Below are 18,851 nucleotides of genomic sequence, written 5' to 3'. Positions count from 1 at the left end.
CTTGCTCCGCTGGCTCGCTTCTACGCGCGCGCCTATACACTCGCCGCACCGCGAACGCCTTCTCGCTTTTTCATCTTATTCGCTATTTATACTGGCCCGATATGTGCGTAACCATGCTCCATGCGCCTGCACACATAAACCTTTTTATAATGATTTAAATACTCGTTTATATCCGCAATTCACAATCGTTATAGATATTCCAACATTTATAGAAGATTAGCCGTGCCAAAGCTTATTTTTGGATACTAATAAGATCTCCGCCGAGTCAACTTGCATGATAGGCGAGTATAAAAGCCTTTGGCATTGGGCATTGTGGATTACGCGGCCCATTGATGTTCCAACATAGCATTTTTTTACGAATAATATTGCGGGATATTCCGAGGTGCGGATACGGGGAATAAAATTGCTGACGAAAGTGCTCGACGCTTCGTCGCGAGTGATGAAATAATGGATTTCTACACACATTTACGAATGTCGATGATAACGGGGCCTCGATCGAGTGATTTGTTAAGGCCGCAACTAGCCTCAACAGTTCTTCCAACTAATCTTAATTCAAAGTGCGATTCTGTGCTCGTAAATACCGTTAATTATGAACGTTAGACACGAGAAGAATGTAATAATCAGTGATCGCAAAGTTAAAATAACAATTTTCTTAATGGTTAACCTTTGCTAATCGATGGTACGAAATCGCGAAGAAATTCAGCGATTTAATTACTGGAATATCAGGGCAAATAATTGAATCGTTAATTAACATGAAAACAGGCATATTTTTTCCATTCTATCGAACGCTGTGAGATTGGATTTTTCTCGTAATTTACACCAGTTTTCTCGTTTGCAAATAGCGCTCCGATGTGGTGATTGCTTGATGGCATGTAATGTTATAAAACGAACGATCTAAATTACACGCGAGTTCAATAACGCTCTCGATATACACGTGCATGGATATATAGATGCTTGCGGAGGGCGCGTGATTACCCACAGACCGGAAGTCTCTCTCGCCACGTATATCGTACGCCATACCGCATGTGGATACATGATTTTGTTGCTCCTGGCAATATCGAATTTAAAAGCAATATTCTAACGCCATCGCCACCGCTACTACCGCAACGCCACCAACTCGCAGCAATCGCACAGCGTTACGGCTTGCCATTAACCTCGACCATTAATCGTCCAATATCGATTCAACTCCTTCTCTCTCTCTCTCTCTCTCTGCAATTTTGCATTTTTCAATTTCCAGAATAAAATGAATAATATTTTGGAAGTGTTTTTGAGAAATGGACCATCATACGGGAAGAGGAAATGGAGAGGAAAGATAAAAAAGTGTGAAACGATCGCCTCGTTAGCTGCACCTGTTCTAGGAGGCAATACATACGCCCTTCGCTATTGGCTTCTGTCTTTTATTCGTTTGATCTCGCATTCTCTCTTCCTGTTTCAAGGTCGAGGCATGAATATCCAAATGCATATTTATATGTGCGTTATTTTTCTTCGACTGGCGAGGCACGCACGCAAATGCCAGAAACACCATCGCTCCGGAGGATAAATTATTACCACTTGCACCTCGCGAGATCTCTCATCTCGTTCTACTTCGATGGATAATACGAGCTATAGCTGCTTTTCCAACTCGACTTCGAGCCTCTTCTCTCTTTCTCTCTTTCGCGGTGTGCTCGCGACTGACAAAATGAGATATTACGAAAGCCACGAGACTATGAGATGCGGGGCTTTCTATGAAATCGTCCGACTATGAAATCCACAAATATCAACTTTTTAATACTCTCCCCCAATCTCCACGGACTCGAAGGATTGGTTTCCTCCAGATATTTTCACGTTCGTTTTAATCGTCGCGGACGCATGAGCGCGTAATTGCGGAGCCAGGATCGCCGGGGAGGCTGCTGCCAACGTTCAGCACTGGATTGTGCCTCAGGGCACGTGGACACCGATTTATACGAACGACGGTATGAATTTATTCAGGTGGATTTGGAGCAATGACATTTTCCAGAAATCCTCACAATTATATTTTTTACAATTTTATTCACTCTTTAATCAAGCCTGCGAGAATTCAAGTGCCAGAAAATATAACCAAAATTATTACTTAAATCAATTCGATCACAAGTTTGCAGAAAATCCGAGTGAAAATACAACAATTTTCTATCGCATTGAGGTGTCGGTAAGTCTGAAGAATCTTGGGCGGGCTTTCGGGCCGGACATGAGCCCGTATAATAATGTGGTCAAGTCTGAAAGGTAAGGAAAAAAAGTGAGATCGAGAGGGAGAGAAATAAAGTGGAGCAAAAGGATCGCGTTGCGGAGAGAGATTTGGTGAAAAATTCATGTGCAGAGCGAAATTCAAAGAGGCGGAGGGAGGGCCGAGAGTTTGTGGCCTGTTTTCAGTTCTTTTTGTTTTTTTGTTTTTTTTTTTTTTTTTTTCATTTTTTTAATCTCGTTTTATCGTCATTCCTTTTTGGTCTTTGACGAATGCGAGAGTACAGGCAGTCAGGGCCATATGTTCTGGGAGATGAGCTTCTCCTGGTCGCGTCTCCTCTCCTTGCGGGGTCCCGATGAGTTTTCGCCCGGGGCTGTGGGCGCGCGAGTTGCATATGTCGGCTCACGCGTCATCGTTTCTTCGCTCGTTCGCGCTAAACGCGGGAGTCACGCATCCACACATACGAATACGTGCGCGTGTACGTACGCGTTCGGGTTGTTTTCGGAGTGGTGATTTCGCGGTGCAGAAGAATGAGTGCAGTATACTTTTGGGCTGTATGCGAAAAGAAGGATTCGTAAAATGGAAATAAAGAGAAAAAAATAGACATAAATAAAGAGCGAGGTGCGCTGATCGCAGGGCCATAGTAATACGTAAGTGCCCAGCGCGAGAGCCCTCGAGGTAGTGGCCAAAAGTATAACTAACTATACAGAGACCGAGCGACGGAGCTTTTCAACTCCGAGGGCCACCTTCGTGGACGAAAACGTCGAAAAAATGGGCATAAAACAATACAAAAGAAATTGAAGATAAAAAACACGGCTCATAACAAAACGAGCGAAAATATCCGGCTCCATGGGGATGTGCGTTCTGCCTCTGATAATGACCGGCCGGCCGAACGGCTGGTCGGCACATTCAACTAAAAACGAGAAATGAATCCTGGCACGAGAGAACCCGGAATAGGAGATTTGAGCATCCCCTTTTGGGCTACGAATCGAAGTTAAACGCTCGCTCATTCGGTGTTTCTTACCCTCGGCGTATAATGCGTTTCAAGCGAAATTTCATGAAAAACTATACGCGTTACTGACACGAATCGCGAGCGTTTCGACGGATTAATGTTATCCAGTAATCCTTACGTAAAGTAAACTAGATCCTGCATTGATTCGTAGATCATTCGTTTTATCTTTCTGCTTACTACATTTTTATAAAGTACATCAAAAGAGCATCGAAAATTCAGTAGTTAAGGCCATTATCACGAAAAATAATTAAACGTCGTTTAGTGTGTCTTGTACACTGGCTCGCCCACTATGTTGCCTCGGGGAGCGTAGTTACATACGAAATTGCTTTGACGAAGGTCATCATCCGTGATGGAATAAACGATACCACAGCCTACATGCGTTGTTTTACCCCATACCATTTGAGTATAGTTACGATACGATTCTTCGGTTGGCAAAGGATCTCTGAAAATAAACGAAATTTATCTATGAACTTCAGATCGAATCAAGTATGAAAATCATTTTACGTTAACGACCATAATACCATTGAAGTTGGAAAGGAATAGAATCATCGGTTAATTTAATTTTATTGTTGCAAAGCATATCAATCCAGTGCGTACGTCTTCGGATTATTTCGAGCCCATATTTTATCACCGGAATCTCACTTTTTTCCTAAGTATGCTGTTCCTGTTTTTTCAAGACCCCCCTCCCCCCCCCATCCCAAAGTGTTGCTCATATTTTTTCGTGATCTAATACGCTAGTCCATTTGCAAGAGAATCAAGGGAAACTGTAGAAAAGCCGGACAAAACACGGACCGCACACTTGCCGATGTCGGTTGATCGGTTAGTACAAATGTTTTATACTCACTTGTAAGATGAGACCAAGCGATGGTCGAAATTTTCCACTTCTGAATACCATGATTCAACCATTTCTTCCGGTTCCCAAAAACTATCCTCAATGATCATAATAAAGTTTTGTCCAAGTTCCTTGCCCTCTGGAATTAAAATTGATTCGTTTTGCGGTTTGATGAATTTTTTTCACCTATGCATTTATTCTCTTTCAAGATGTTTCGATGATGAAATAGAAACTCTGACAAAAAGGGAGGTTTATTCATTCCATCGTATTTATCAATTTTATCAATGCTTCAGAATTCGAATCTTGTACCGATTGGAAGAACGGTGATAAAATTTATTAGACACATTTGGTTTTTAGTGCCTATTTTGATCGTTTTCACTATAGAAGCATTTTCAGCCACGAACAAAGCTTGCAATCATTGAAATACATGGCCAAGTATGACTATTTTAACTCACCGATAACCAACTTTCCGCCTTTGCTGTTCTGGCACTGATTGGCCCAGTCTTGAGCAACGGTAGCTAATTCATCGTCCCATTTCTATAGAAAAAAAAAAAAACAACGAACAAAAACAATGATTTATTAACAAAATAATCTTCCATTAATGTGAGTATTTTTTTTTCATTTTAGGTTACCACACGGAGCATATTACCAGGTCTTTCAAGTATTCCGATCCCGGCTGAGGTCCGGGATTTCCATCTACCGTATCTCCTTCTGCCACCGTTAATCTCATCTCATTATGAATATTGAGAATTGACAACTTTTTTTCCTCAGTCAGTCCCGCCCCGTGGATTTTTTTACCACAAACTGCCAAGGGAGTTGGCTACGAGAGGAATTTTTTTTTTTTTTTTTTTTAATAAGCGCTAGATATCAGAATAGTCTTTTATCGATATTGGAAAATAATTGGCGACGCTTTCTTGTTTTAGAACTTTATCGTAGTTTAGTAAAAAATAGAACACCATTCATATGCCAAATCGTCTTGGATTTTTTCGCTTATTTACTTCACATGATTTTTCACATAAAATTTTTATTTTGATGCACTGATTCATTGAGTACCGATCTCTAGATATGGATTCAGCGAGTATATTTACCGGTGATGTAGTCTTCTTTTCGCTCGATCCAGTGGATCCTGGCGCAGGATTGGGTATGGCAGCTGGCTGCAAATGAAAGATGTTTATTGGCAAAAATCTGTCCAACAGTTAGTAGGGTAATATGGGGCAAAACGAACACAAAATGGTCCGTTTGAAGGGTTTATTTATTGGTATTTTGTAATAAAACTTTGTAATAAAATTTTTTTATTCTGATATCTCGCCTAGATTCGGTGTAAAATTACTCCGCAGGAACCGATTTATTACCTGAGAGAGAATTTATTATCTGAGATAAAAAAACCAACGAGCGTTTTCATGTGTAAAGCAGTGGGCTGTCGCCCCTGAATGAAATTCATACGGAAATATTAAAAATTGAAGGATTAATGCGGAATGAAACACAAATTTCAATTTTCAAAAATGTTTCAAAGCGCAAAAATCCTTAAATTTTCAATATTTCTGTATGATTTTAGTTGAGGCGATAGCCACTGTTTTATACATGGAAACGCTCTTTGGTTTTTTGATCTCAGATACACCAATCCCCCGGAATCGTGTAGACCATGGAGTTCCTGTGGAGTAGTTTTCCACCGAATCTACCTTAAATATCACAGTTCAAAATTCTATTATAGAGTTGAAAAACCAATAAATAAACCCTTCAAATTTCAAAAGTCTATGTTTTTATTGCTCGCCGCAAAAAAATCGCGAAAAACCCCCAAAAAATTCAAATGCCACACAGGGTGACCCCCTTAACCCTCTTCAAGCCTACTCGGATAGATTTTGGTATATAATGGCTTCTCATAGACTGCAAACGAAAGATTTTCTATGTTAGATTCTGTTCAACAGCATAGTTTTTCTACGAATTCCCATCTTATTTCGAGTATGAAGTCCGACGAGAACTCAATGACATTTTTTCATAACTTTAACACCACTAACAAAAGTACCGATTTGCTTTTTACGAATCACGATGTTTTCAGTAAAAACTATTCAAAACTAGAAAAAGAAAGTACTCTAAGGTTCCAAATCATACCATAAAACAACCGCAACACCATGAAAATGTGATGCTTCTAAAATTCAATTTAAAACGATATGTGAAAAATTAAAAACGAAATCGAAAGTCAAAAATTACTTACACGGTGCACTTTCGCGCAACATTTGTGTACCTTCCAGTGCGAACTCTTTATGCTCAGTGACCCAGTCAAAAGACATAGAACCACAACGAAAGTGAGCCCGTAGCCAAGGAAACCCATTTCGAAATAAAATTTGACTCAGCTTATTGGCAAAATTCTTAATTAGGTGGATCGATCGAGCCTGCGAGCGATCGACTGTGAGAATGGACGGTTTCCCTGCGAGTCTTAAATTTATACCGGGCTATAATCATTTGATTTTTTATCGTTAACGTGAAACAAACAAAGTCGATAAGTTACAAACAAAGGACACGAAACACGATCTGCATATTAATGCGTCGAGGAAAAGATAACATTTTTTTCTCTCGTTTTTTCGTGTCTTCGTAGGCTCTTGATAAACGCAGCCTGATTGTTCGGTTCCATTTTTTATCACTTCAATTCATTCCATTTTCTTACAAGACTTTCAGCGACTTTATCGTAATGCACTTCTAAATTTTTTCATAATCGAGTCTGGCAGACTTTTCACTTTTAAGGGAAGTGAAAACCTGTAGAATTTTGATCACTTGACAAAAAAACGGCAGAAAATAAAGTGTCGTTCAGAGATTTAGGCTCAATTCAACTAACAGACAATTAGTATTTATCATTTTGTTGTTGTAATAAAATAAAAATATACAAATTCATTACGTCCACACATTGAAATTCATCGATTGGAAACAAGATTAAATTGATCTATGTAATAGCTACGTAATAAGAAAAAATTGAATGCGTGCACAAAAGTCATTTTCATGTGTGACCAAATTTGTGCAAATGTTCGAAACTGTTACAATATTACAAAACGACTATTACAATAAAATGTATCAACGTAGCTGCGAGAACACAATCATCACGGGCCGGACTTGTTCGTGCGATAAGTGAATAAGTGTTTAGTTTTTCGATTGATAAATATTATTCAGTAGTACGAAATGCACGATCGAGTGGACGTGACAGTCGGTGTCGATGATAACACATAAACGTTGGAAACGTATTTTCGTTTCAAGCACGAAGGACTGAAATTCGTGAAAAGTCCGTTCCTAATTTTTGTATATTACGAGGTCGATGGATGATGAAATATTTACGATGATACCAAAAACGTGTCAAAGATTACACTTTTTCGCCTGAAAATGGGTAATACACAAAAAAAAATACAATGCTTAGCGATCACGATCCAAATGCCCTTGGAGACGAGTAGTTGCGCAGTTGATAAAATTTTAGTCGCGGTAGCGTCTCGGAATTTGTGCATTCATAAGCAGAATTTGCTCTCCAGAGTTTTATATTCAAAGGACCGAGATTCCAATTATTTTCGAAAACTTTCAAATATTATTTTCATAAAAATGGATTTTTTATCGTTAACGTGAAACAAACAAAGTCGATAAGTTACAAACAAAGGACACGAAACACGATCTGCATATTAATGCGTCGAGGAAAAGATAACATTTTTTTCTCTCGTTTTTTCGTGTCTTCGTAGGCTCTTGATAAACGCAGTCTGATTGTTCGGTTCCATTTTTTATCACTTCAATTCATTCCATTTTCTTACAAGACTTTCAGCGACTTTATCGTAATGCACTTCTAAATTTTTTCATAATCGAGTCTGGCAGACTTTTCACTTTTAAGGGAAGTGAAAACCTGTAGAATTTTGATCACTTGACAAAAAAACGGCAGAAAATAAAGTGTCGTTCAGAGATTTAGGCTCAATTCAACTAACAGACAATTAGTATTTATCATTTTGTTGTTGTAATAAAATAAAAATATACAAATTCATTACGTCCACACATTGAAATTCATCGATTGGAAACAAGATTAAATTGATCTATGTAATAGCTACGTAATAAGAAAAAATTGAATGCGTGCACAAAAGTCATTTTCATGTGTGACCAAATTTGTGCAAATGTTCGAAACTGTTACAATATTACAAAACGACTATTACAATAAAATGTATCAACGTAGCTGCGAGAACACAATCATCACGGGCCGGACTTGTTCGTGCGATAAGTGAATAAGTGTTTAGTTTTTCGATTGATAAATATTATTCAGTAGTACGAAATGCACGATCGAGTGGACGTGACAGTCGGTGTCGATGATAACACATAAACGTTGGAAACGTATTTTCGTTTCAAGCACGAAGGACTGAAATTCGTGAAAAGTCCGTTCCTAATTTTTGTATATTACAAGGTCGATGGATGATGAAATATTTACGATGATACCAAAAACGTGTCAAAGATTATACTTTTTCGCCTGAAAATGGGTAATACACAAAAAAAAATACAATTGTTACGTTCCAGTAGAAGATATTGAATTAGCTGGGAACGCAGCACGGTATTGACTCTTCTTTCGGGTCAAGACACTCAAGTCCTTTACCCAGGGACGAGAGTCACGTCAGCCGAATATGGGAGTGCAAGAATGATTTTTGCGAGGTTCTAGATGATGTAGGCTCTGATGGATGACAGGGTAACCTTCAGCGATGTGATGATGATTTATTTTATCATAAGTTTGTAAATAAGTACTCACAAGATAGGTTCACAATTTATAAGCTGGTTGATATTTTATTTGGTCGGATTTCTCCTGTTCTCCTGATTTACAGTTGTCCGGTACAAAACGTCGTCGTAGAGGTTACAAGTTACAACTTGTCGATAAAAGAACTTATTCTTATTAATTAATTCTAACTTTTATAAAATGTTTACTTTAGTATAAATTGACTCGTGGAGTAAGTGATTGAATTTCAGATTATTTGCAGAATTTATTGAAAATTTTATAAGTTTTAATTGAGATGAAAAATTCGCGAAATAATTGAACGTAGTAACGACTTCGAAAAGATTTAGTAGAAATCACATACATGGGCGTCGCTTTCTCTCATTTAAATACCCTTTGCCCCCATTTAGTGGCCTCCTGGCTATTGGCTAATTTCTTGGTGGGGTTATCCTGTCTTATTGTACGATTAAACGAACTTACCTTAAGTGAAGTTCGATCGTAATTGTATGAAGCGCCTCTTCCGATAGATATCATTGTAGTCCCCCCTCCCCTGCCCGAATCTCCACACGTATTTAAAGCCTATTTATGGGCTTTTCGTTGCCATGGTAGGGCGCTCGGCCCTGAAAACTCATTATTCCAAAGTATTGCCGTATCTATGGGTAATACCATTCTTAGGTATTGGGTAACAGGTAAAGACAAATATATATAGAAACATGCATATTTGTTTTATTCCTGGGTGGGATGTGATCTATCGGAAGAGGCGCTTCATACAATTACGATCGAACTTCACTTAAGGTAAGTTCGTTTAATCGTACAATTGTATTTCGCGCCTCTTCCGATAGATATCATTGTAGATGTTTAAAGTACAACATACGGCAATTCTGATAAATTAACATTTATTTTAACTTAATCAGTTATAATATGAAAACAATGACTGACCGTCCACAAACAAGGATATAACATAGTATTTTTATTTCAAAATCGCATTTGCATATTCCGCATTATCTATTGATATAGGAAGGTCATAAAAGCGCGCAAATGTTTGAGATTCCTTCGACCAACCAGCCGACTTTCTTATAACATCTAAATCTAATCCTTTCCGTTTTGCAGCAGAAGAGGATGCGTGGCGTGTACTGTACGCCGAAAAAATATTAGTATCAATCCCGCTATTTGATAGAACTTTTTTAATCCAACGGGAAAGCGTCTGAGTAGACACCTTTTTAAAAGGTTTTTTCAGAGCGAGGAAAAGCGAGTTCTCATCACCTCGTATCGAATCTGTTCGCTCTCTGTACGATTTTAATGCCGTAACTACACAGATATTTTTCTGAGTTTCATACCTCGAAAAAGTCAGAAGGGGTTGGGCCCGACCACGACCTGACGTTTTTATAGTATCGGCAATCTTAATCTGAATCGTATTACCTCTCTCAATTATATTGCTAAGCTTAATGAGCGATAAAGTTTGCATCCGTTGACCTGTTACAAGAGCAAGAAGAGTCACAAGTTTTCCCGCTAACATTTCTAAAGACAATGCCTCGTTTTCACCAAGTCTCTCGAAATATTCCAATACTGTCTTCGGGTCCCACGTGAAGTCATATTTTGGTCTTGACGGTCGACGTTCAACAACTCCTTTGAAAAAACGTTTAATCCTTGGATCTTGTCCTACAAAAGGTCCTGCGATTAAGGAGATCGCTGATCTTAAAGAATTCAAGGATCCGTGAGATGCGCCTCGTTGAAACTCCGTAGCGAGAACCGAAAGAATGTTCTCAATGGATGGTTTATAGAAATTAACATTATGCTCCTTGCAAAAATTCCACCATTTTCGTAATGCGCAATCATACTGCTTTATCGATCCAGTGCGAAGAGAAGCCGTCATCAAATCCAGTGCGATCTCTGGAACATGACTTAGCTGGAACGCTTTCCTGATAACAACCCCACCTCCAGGATAAGGTCCCTCCAGAGTGGATGCGGTTGGTTGCTAGGAGACACCAATAATTTTTCGTTGGGCGAGAAAATAATAGATTTTTTGCATAGTAATGCTCGGAAAAAAGGGTACCAGGGCTGCGTAGGCCACTTAGGAACTACCATGATTACCCTGGCCTTGTCTTCCCTAATTTTTTGTAAAGTTCTCAAGATAATCGAAAATGGTGGGAACGCGTAAGCCAGAGAATAAACCCCCCATTGAATTGTAAAAGCATCTATCGCTGAACTCTCTGGATCGCGACACCATGAAACGAAACGCGCACATTTCGTGTTAACGCGTGAAGCGAATAAATCTATTTGAGGATTTCCTAACGTACTCAAGATATCATGGAAAGCCCAATCTGCTAGAGAATATTCCGTTTCTCTATAAAGTCTTCTGGATTCAAAATCAGCGTCAGCATTCTCTTTCGTGCCAATGAACGAAGCCTCAATTCTATTACTTCTTGCCTCACACCATTCCCATATTGATCTCGCTGCGTTATTCAGATTTTTAGAACGTGTACCACCCATTCGGTTAATATACGCTATCGCTGTGGTATTGTCTAACCGCAATAAAATATCAGTATTTTTCAGATTATCAGCGAAGCATTCTAACCCGAAAAAAGCCGCTTTCAATTCCAAAACGTTAATATGTTCTAGACTCTCTTCTCTACTCCAAAAACCATGCGATTTTTTCTTTTTGCATATTACTCCCCAACCAGATAACGATGCGTCACTGAAAATTTCTATAGAAAATTTAAGGGGCTCTATTGAATTACTCGGCTTATCAATGGCTCTTAACCACCAATTAAAATCAGCTTGTAACTCGTGGCCTAATGTCATATCTGTATCAAAACAATCCCCCGACTTTAAAAGGGCCAAATAACGAGCTCTCTCAAACATTTTGGTATGAGCAAATCCATAAGGGATCGCTGGACAACACGCCACTATAGATCCTAAAAAACGAGCAAAACAGCGAATCTTACAGATCTTTATATGAGAAAATTTTTGAATCAGACTCTTTATCTTAATTCTTTTTTCTTCCGGGAGTTCTAGACGCATTTTTTCCGAATCAAACCAAAATCCCAGATATCTGCATCTCTTCGTCGGCGTGGATTGAGACTTTTCTTCGTTGATTACGAAGCCCAAAGACTCAAGAAGTCTCTTAGTGACAAAAAAATTATTCTCGCATTCTACGAAAGACTTTCCAATAATGAGAATATCGTCTAAATATATAACTGAAAGCAGGCCTTGACTGCGTAACTCTGCCATAATTGGTTTTAGAATTTTTGTAAATACGAACGGAGCTGTCGCCAGACCGAACGGTAAACACGTGAATTCGTAAACTGCGCCGCCGAATTTAAACCGCAAAAATCTTCTGTCCTCTTTTGCTATCGGAATCACGTAATATGCATCCTTCAAGTCGATTGATGCGAGGAAATAATCTCTATTTATGAGACGAATTGCTGTTCTGCGATCTTCGAGTTTAAAATGTGACGTAGGAACAAATTCGTTCAATTGCTTTAGATTTAAAACTAACCGAAAGCCCCCCCCGGATTTCGGAACCGCGAAAATATCTGACAGGTATTGATCCTTGCTATTTTGACATATTTCTATTGCTCCCTTTTCTAACAGAGCGATCACAAGATTTCTAATAATCACAGCGTCTTTTTTATCAATCGATTTGTCTTTTGGAAAAATTCGTTGAACCGGTCTCGAGGAAAAAGGAATTTTGTAACCCGTTGTCCACGTTAAAATGCGTTTGTTGACGGTATGCTATTTCCATTCCTCTGTGAAAAAACGCAACCTTCCGGCTATAATACTCACAGGCAATACTAGCGCTTGCGAACTGGGAGGTGATTCAATTTGCGTCTCGGCGAATCTCGGCGACGGGGACTTCTCTGTCTCGGAAAATTGCCACGATTCTTCACAAACGGCGTCGTCTTTTTCCCGCTTGAACCCGTCGATCGCTGGCGATAATCTCTTGAGAAGCGACGAGGCGGGAATTTCAAGTTTTTTGGCCCTTTTACCGAAGAATCCGCTCGCGATGTACCCAGTTCCCTACTGGTATTCTCGAGTACTTTTGCCGCCTTCACTTTTTCATCCAACTGCCTCCCGAACAAAAAATCATCAGCCGTGGACGAGCTCAAAACTTCTTTGAAAGATGAGCCTATGTTGGCCAGAACGAGACTCCTTCTCACCGCTGACTCGTCGTGCAACAGATCCGCCAATAACCTGCCTGTGTCGCTCAGACGTCCAAGAAGAGAAAGTCTCTCTTGCGAGTCATTCAAAACTCCTAGAAACATTTTCCCGACGGCAGCGATGCACGCCGCAAGCTTAACTTGCTTCGCTGCGATACGCTCATCCCTTTTGACAACAGTTTCTGGCAGAACGGCCTTCACCTCCGGATTTATCACTGGTGGGTCGATACATCCTGCATTTTTTGGAGGCGGATATTTTTTAATTATATTATCCCTGTCCTCTGCAGGCAAACCTCTTTTGAGGATTTCCTCCCAACGAACCACCATTTCCGGTGGAATTTCTTCGTCCAGTACTCGCTCTTCCAAGATTCTCTTACCCAAAACTTCCAAAATTTGAGGATCAAGAGTTGCTTCCTTTACTGATTCTGACGCTGCAGAATCACCGTTTGAATTAACGGCAGGTAAAACCTGCCTCGGCCCAACGATATCGTCGGCCGGAACTCGGGTCGGTTCTTGAGACGCAAATTGCGTCACTTGTACGGACTCAGACTCTGTTACCTCTACGTCCAAACCAATATTTACCGAATCGTCTCCCTCAACGTTTTCCGATGACGAATATCTCGAACCTCGTCGAACATCTCTCCCGCGTTTCTTTGATCGTTCCTCCGATGAGCTCGATGCGTGGCGACGTCCTGATGAAACGTAGAATAAATGTATCCGACTACCGAGAAAATTAACCTTCGAGTACGTCAAACGTACGCGTTAAATAGGTTACACCTGATTTAACGTTATTTCGCAATTATTGCCCGAGTAATAACTCTGCCTCGTATAGGTTAGAGCCTATACGAGGGGCTCGTGTTGAATTTTTCTCAATAAAACAAGCGACGGCGTTGTTGAATACCACCTATATAAGAAACCCAAATGAAAAAAAATCAACCTCAAAAACAAGATGCTTACTTTTGCGCTTTTTCTTGAACTTTTTTTCAATCAATTCTTCGAGTTTCCTAATTCTCTTCTCGAGAACATTTTCTCCGTCTGCAGATCGACTTCTTGAGCTTCTACCACTCATTCTTGAATTCTATTAAAAAAATTCTCCAAGTTACACGTGTGGATCTTCCGGCACACGGAAGAAGAATGAGTTTTCAGGGCCGAGCGCCCTACCATGGCAACGAAAAGCCCATAAATAGGCTTTAAATACGTGTGGAGATTCGGGCAGGGGAGGGGGGACTACAATGATATCTATCGGAAGAGGCGCGAAATACAATTCTTTTTTTGCTTATAAGAAAAGTATTTTTGGTGCGCATGGCAACGAAGTATGAAAATACTATTGTTTCTGCTGGTTTTTGGTATTGCGTCACAGGATGTTTTCTCTTTCTTTCTCTGAGATAAGGCCTTGCGGCTTACAGCCTCACAGAGGACTATATATATATATTAGTGCACGTGCCGCTTCTTTCCTTGACCGTGAATTTTATATTTAGTGGTACTTCCTTTGTCTTTATCTGTTGCTTTATTCGAACTTCATTTCCCCGATACTGTTGACACATATGAAGGGGACCTAATTATTTCTTTATCAACTTCCCGAGTTTTGGTGGGCGTACTATGTAAAAGCAGTGTTATTATTATTATTATTTTTTTCACTTCCTTTTTTCTATTGCGTTCAATAAATGGTTAGTATGTAACAAAAAGAGCATCGAAAATCCAGTAGTTAAGGCCATTATCACGAAAAATAATTAAACGTCGTTTAGTGTGTCTTGTACACTGGCTCGCCCACTATGTTGCCTCGGGGAGCGTAGTTACATACTAAATTGCTTTGATGAAGGTCATCATCCGTGATGGAATAAACGATACCACAGCCTACATGCGTTGTTTTACCCCATACCATTTGAGTATAGTTACGATACGATTCTTCGGTTGGCAAAGGATCTCTGAAAATAAACGAAATTTATCTATGAACTTCAGATCGAATCAAGTATGAAAATCATTTTACGTTAATGACCATAATACCATTGAAATTGGAAAGGAATAGAATCATCGGTTAATTTAATTTTATTGTTGCAAAGCATATCAATCCAGTGCGTACGTCTTCGGATTATTTCGAGCCCATATTTTATCACCGGAATCTCACTTTTTTCCTAAGTATGCTGTTCCTGTTTTTTCAAGACCCCCCTCCCCCATCCCAAAGTGTTGCTCATATTTTTTCGTGATCTAATACGCTAGTCCATTTGCAAGAGAATCAAGGGAAACTGTAGAAAAGCCGGACAAAACACGGACCGCACACTTGCCGATGTCGGTTGATCGGTTAGTACAAATGTTTTATACTCACTTGTAAGATGAGACCAAGTGATGGTCGAAATTTTCCATTTCTAATTTCCATGATTCAACCATATCGTCCGGTTCCCAAAAACTATGCGAAATGATCATAACAAAGTTTTGTCCAAGTTCCTTGCCCTCTGGAATTAAAATTGATTCGTTTTGCGGTTTGATGAATTTTTTTCACCTATGCATTTATTCTCTTTCAAGATGTTTCGATGATGAAATAGAAACTCTGACAAAAAGGGAGGTTTATTCATTCCATCGTATTTATCAATTTTATCAATGCTTCAGAATTCGAATCTTGTACCGATTGGAAGAACGGTGATAAAATTTATTAGACACATTTGGTTTTTAGTGCTATTTTGATCGTCTTCACTATAGAAGCATTTTCAGCCACGAACAAAGCTTGCAATCATTGAAATACATGGCCAAGTATGACTATTTTAACTCACCGATAACCAACTTTCCGCCTTTGCTGTTCTGGCACTGATTGGCCCAGTCTTGAGCAACGGTAGCTAATTCATCGTCCCACTCCTATAGAAAAAAAAAACAACGAACAAGAACAATGATTTATTAAAAAAATAATCTTCCATTAATGTGAGTAGTTTTTTTTTTCATTTTAGGCTATCACATAGAGCATTACCAGGTGGTTCAAGTATTCTGATCCTGGCTGAGGTCCGGGATTTCCTTGTGTGTGATGTCCTTCTGCAACCATTAATCTTACCGAATTGTGAAAATGGAGAATCTTGTCTTTCTCGAGTTCGGAAAGTGTTGCTCTGAAGATTTTTTTACCACAAGCTGTCAAGGGAGTTGGCTACGAGAGGAATTTTTTTTTTTTTTAATAAGCGCTAGATATTAGAATAGTCTTTTATCGATATTGGAAAATAATTGGCGACGCTTTCTTTTGTTAGAACTTTATCGTAGTTTAGTAAAAAATGGAACACCATTCATATGCCAAATCGTCTTGGATTTTTTCGCTTATTTACTTCACATGATTTTTCACATAAAATTTTTATTTTGATGCACTGATTCATTGAGTAAAGAAACAAATGAAAATTGACGGCTATCCTGAAACACGATGCATTATGCTCGCTACAACGGTTTCGAAACCGTTGACCCAATCAGAAGAGATATTCACCACAATGGGTTCTAATCCTCTGAATATTTAAGAATATTTGATGGAACAATCGTTCGAAAGATTCATCGAGCATACTCACCGGTAATGTAGTCTTCTCTCCACCCGATCTAGTGGATCCTGTCACAGGGTCAAGTGTCATAATAGGCTGTAGATAAAAGATTTTTATTATAGAAAAATCTCATGAATATTTCGTACTGTCTGCGGCTAGTACCGATCTCTAGATGGATTCAGCGAGTATATTTACCGGTGATGTAGTCTTCTTTTCACTCGATCCAGTGAATCCTGGCACAGGATTGGGTATGGCAGCTGGCTGCAAATGAAAGATGTTTATTGGCAAAAATCTGTCCAACAGTTAGTAGGGTAATATGGGGCAAAACGAACACAAAACGGTCCGTTTGTAGGGTTTATTTATTTGTATTTCAACTTTATAATAAAACTTTTTTATTCTGATATCTCGCTTAGATTCGGTGTAAAATTACTCCGCAGGAACCGATTTATTACCTGAGAGAGAATTTATTATCTGAGATAAAAAAACCAACGAGCGTTTTCATGTGTAAAGCAGTGGGCTGTCGCCCCTCAATGAAATTCATACGGAAATATTAAAAATTGAAGGATTAATGCGGAATGAAACACAAATTTCAATTTTCAAAAATGTTTCAAAACGCAAAAATCCTTAAATTTTCAATATTTCTGTATGATTTTAGTTCAGGCGATAGCCACTGTTTTATACATGAAAACGCTCTTTAGTTTTTTGATCTCAGATACACCAATCCCCCGGAATCGTGTAGACCATGGAGTTCCTGTGGAGTAGTTTTCCACCGAATCTACCTTAAATATCACAGTTCAAAATTCTATTATAGAGTTGAAATACCAATAAATAAACCCTTCAAATTTCAAAAGTCTATGTTTTTATTGCTCGCCGCAAAAAAATCGCGAAAAACCCCCAAAAAATTCAAATGCCACACAGGGTGACCCCCTTAACCCTCTTCAAGCCTACTCGGATAGATTTTGGTATATAATGGCTTCTCATAGACTGCAAACGAAAGATTTTCTATGTTAGATTCTGTTCAACAGCATAGTTTTTCTACGAATTCCCATCTTATTTCGAGTATGAAGTCCGACGAGAATTCAATGACATTTTTTCATAACTTTAACACCACTAACAAAAGTACCGATTTGCTTTTTACGAATCACGATGTTTTCAGTAAAAACTATTCAAAACTAGAAAAAGAAAGTACTCTAAGGTTCCAAATCATACCATAAAACAACCGCAACACCATGAAAATGTGATGCTTCTAAAATTCAATTTAAAACGATATGTGAAAAATTAAAAACGAAATCGAAAGTCAAAAATTACTTACACGGTGCACTTTCGCGCAACATTTGTGTACCTTCCAGTGCGAACTCTTTATGCTCAGTGACCCAGTCAAAAGACATAGAACCACAACGAAAGTGAGCCCGTAGCCAAGGAAACCCATTTCGAAATAAAATTTGACTCAGCTTATTGGCAAAATTCTTAATTAGGTGGATCGATCGAGCCTGCGAGCGATCGACTGTGAGAATGGACGGTTTCCCTGCGAGTCTTAAATTTATACCGGGCTATAATCATTCGATTTTTTATCGTTAACGTGAAACAAACAAAGTCGATAAGTTACAAACAAAGGACACGAAACACGATCTGCATATTAATGCGTCGAGGAAAAGATAACATTTTTTTCTCTCGTTTTTTCGTGTCTTCGTAGGCTCTTGATAAACGCAGCCTGATTGTTCGGTTCCATTTTTTATCACTTCAATTCATTCCATTTTCTTACAAGACTTTCAGCGACTTTATCGTAATGCACTTCTAAATTTTTTCATAATCGAGTCTGGCAGACTTTTCACTTTTAAGGGAAGTGAAAACCTGTAGAATTTTGATCACTTGATAAAAAAACGGCAGAAAATAAAGTGTCGTTCAGAGATTTAGGCTCAATTCAACTAACAGACAATTAGTATTTATCATTTTGTTGTTGTAATGAAATAAAAATATACAATTCATTACGTCCACACATTGAAATTCATCGATTGGAAACAAGATTAAATTGATCTATGTAATAGCTACGTAATAAGAAAAAATTGAATGCGTGCACAAAAGTCATTTTCATTTGTGACCAAATTTGTGCAAATGTTCGAAACTGTTACAATATTACAAAACGACTATTACAATAAAATGTATCAACGTAGCTGCGAAAACACAATCATCACGGGCCGGACTTGTTCGTGCGATAAGTGAATAAGTGTTTAGTTTTTCGATTGATAAATATTATTCAGTAGTACGAAATGCACGATCGAGTGAACGTGACAGTCGGTGTCGATGATAATACATAAACGTTGGAAACGTATTTTCGTTTCAAGCACGAAGGACTGAAATTCGTGCTGAAATTCGAGGTCGATGGATGATGAAATATTTACGATAATACCAAAAACGTGTCAAAGATTATACTTTTTCGCC

At 38.8% G+C, this 18,851-nt stretch overlaps 2 protein-coding genes across 2 annotated transcripts; both read right to left on the bottom strand.

Moving 5' to 3' along the window:
• Positions 1 to 3,353: 3,353 nt before the first annotated feature.
• Positions 3,354 to 6,474, bottom strand: LOC122417362 (venom allergen 5-like). Its single transcript, XM_043430810.1, has 6 exons — positions 6,254 to 6,474; positions 5,130 to 5,195; positions 4,691 to 4,861; positions 4,497 to 4,578; positions 4,054 to 4,180; positions 3,354 to 3,651 (listed from the first exon to the last, which is right to left on the bottom strand). The coding sequence occupies exons 1-6, from the start codon at positions 6,368 to 6,370 to the stop codon at positions 3,468 to 3,470; spliced, it is 747 nt and encodes a 248-aa protein (XP_043286745.1). The 5' UTR covers positions 6,371 to 6,474; the 3' UTR covers positions 3,354 to 3,467.
• A 7,926-nt stretch (positions 6,475 to 14,400) lies between these two features.
• LOC122417316 (venom allergen 5-like) lies at positions 14,401 to 17,933 on the bottom strand. Its single transcript, XM_043430740.1, has 7 exons — positions 17,725 to 17,933; positions 16,608 to 16,673; positions 16,443 to 16,508; positions 15,869 to 16,039; positions 15,678 to 15,759; positions 15,236 to 15,362; positions 14,401 to 14,837 (listed from the first exon to the last, which is right to left on the bottom strand). The coding sequence occupies exons 1-7, from the start codon at positions 17,839 to 17,841 to the stop codon at positions 14,654 to 14,656; spliced, it is 813 nt and encodes a 270-aa protein (XP_043286675.1). The 5' UTR covers positions 17,842 to 17,933; the 3' UTR covers positions 14,401 to 14,653.
• Positions 17,934 to 18,851: the final 918 nt, after the last annotated feature.

The sequence above is a fragment of the Venturia canescens genome, chromosome 10 (genome assembly GCF_019457755.1).
Source record: "Venturia canescens isolate UGA chromosome 10, ASM1945775v1, whole genome shotgun sequence".
NCBI lineage: Eukaryota > Metazoa > Arthropoda > Insecta > Hymenoptera > Ichneumonidae > Venturia > Venturia canescens.
Note: the sequence above shows the minus strand (reverse complement) of the source record. Positions and strands in the feature narration are given on the sequence as shown.

Bases quoted from the DNA above. Each gene is read 5' to 3' on its own strand.
- LOC122417316 (XM_043430740.1), bottom strand. From the start codon at position 17,841: ATGGGTTTCCTTGGCTACGGGCTCACTTTCGTTGTGGTTCTATGTCTT. The intron at 16,040-16,442 runs GTGAGTATGCTC...TTCCTCTCGTAG, and splicing joins GAGAGAAGACTACATTACCG to CCAACTCCCTTGACAGCTTG. The intron at 14,838-15,235 runs GTGAGTATAAAA...GTTTATTTTCAG, and splicing joins CACTTGGTCTCATCTTACAA to AGATCCTTTGCCAACCGAAG.
- LOC122417362 (XM_043430810.1), bottom strand. From the start codon at position 6,370: ATGGGTTTCCTTGGCTACGGGCTCACTTTCGTTGTGGTTCTATGTCTT. The intron at 4,862-5,129 runs GTAAATATACTC...TTCCTCTCGTAG, and splicing joins AAAAGAAGACTACATCACCG to CCAACTCCCTTGGCAGTTTG. The intron at 4,181-4,496 runs GTGAGTTAAAAT...TTTTAATTCCAG, and splicing joins AGGCGGAAAGTTGGTTATCG to AGGGCAAGGAACTTGGACAA.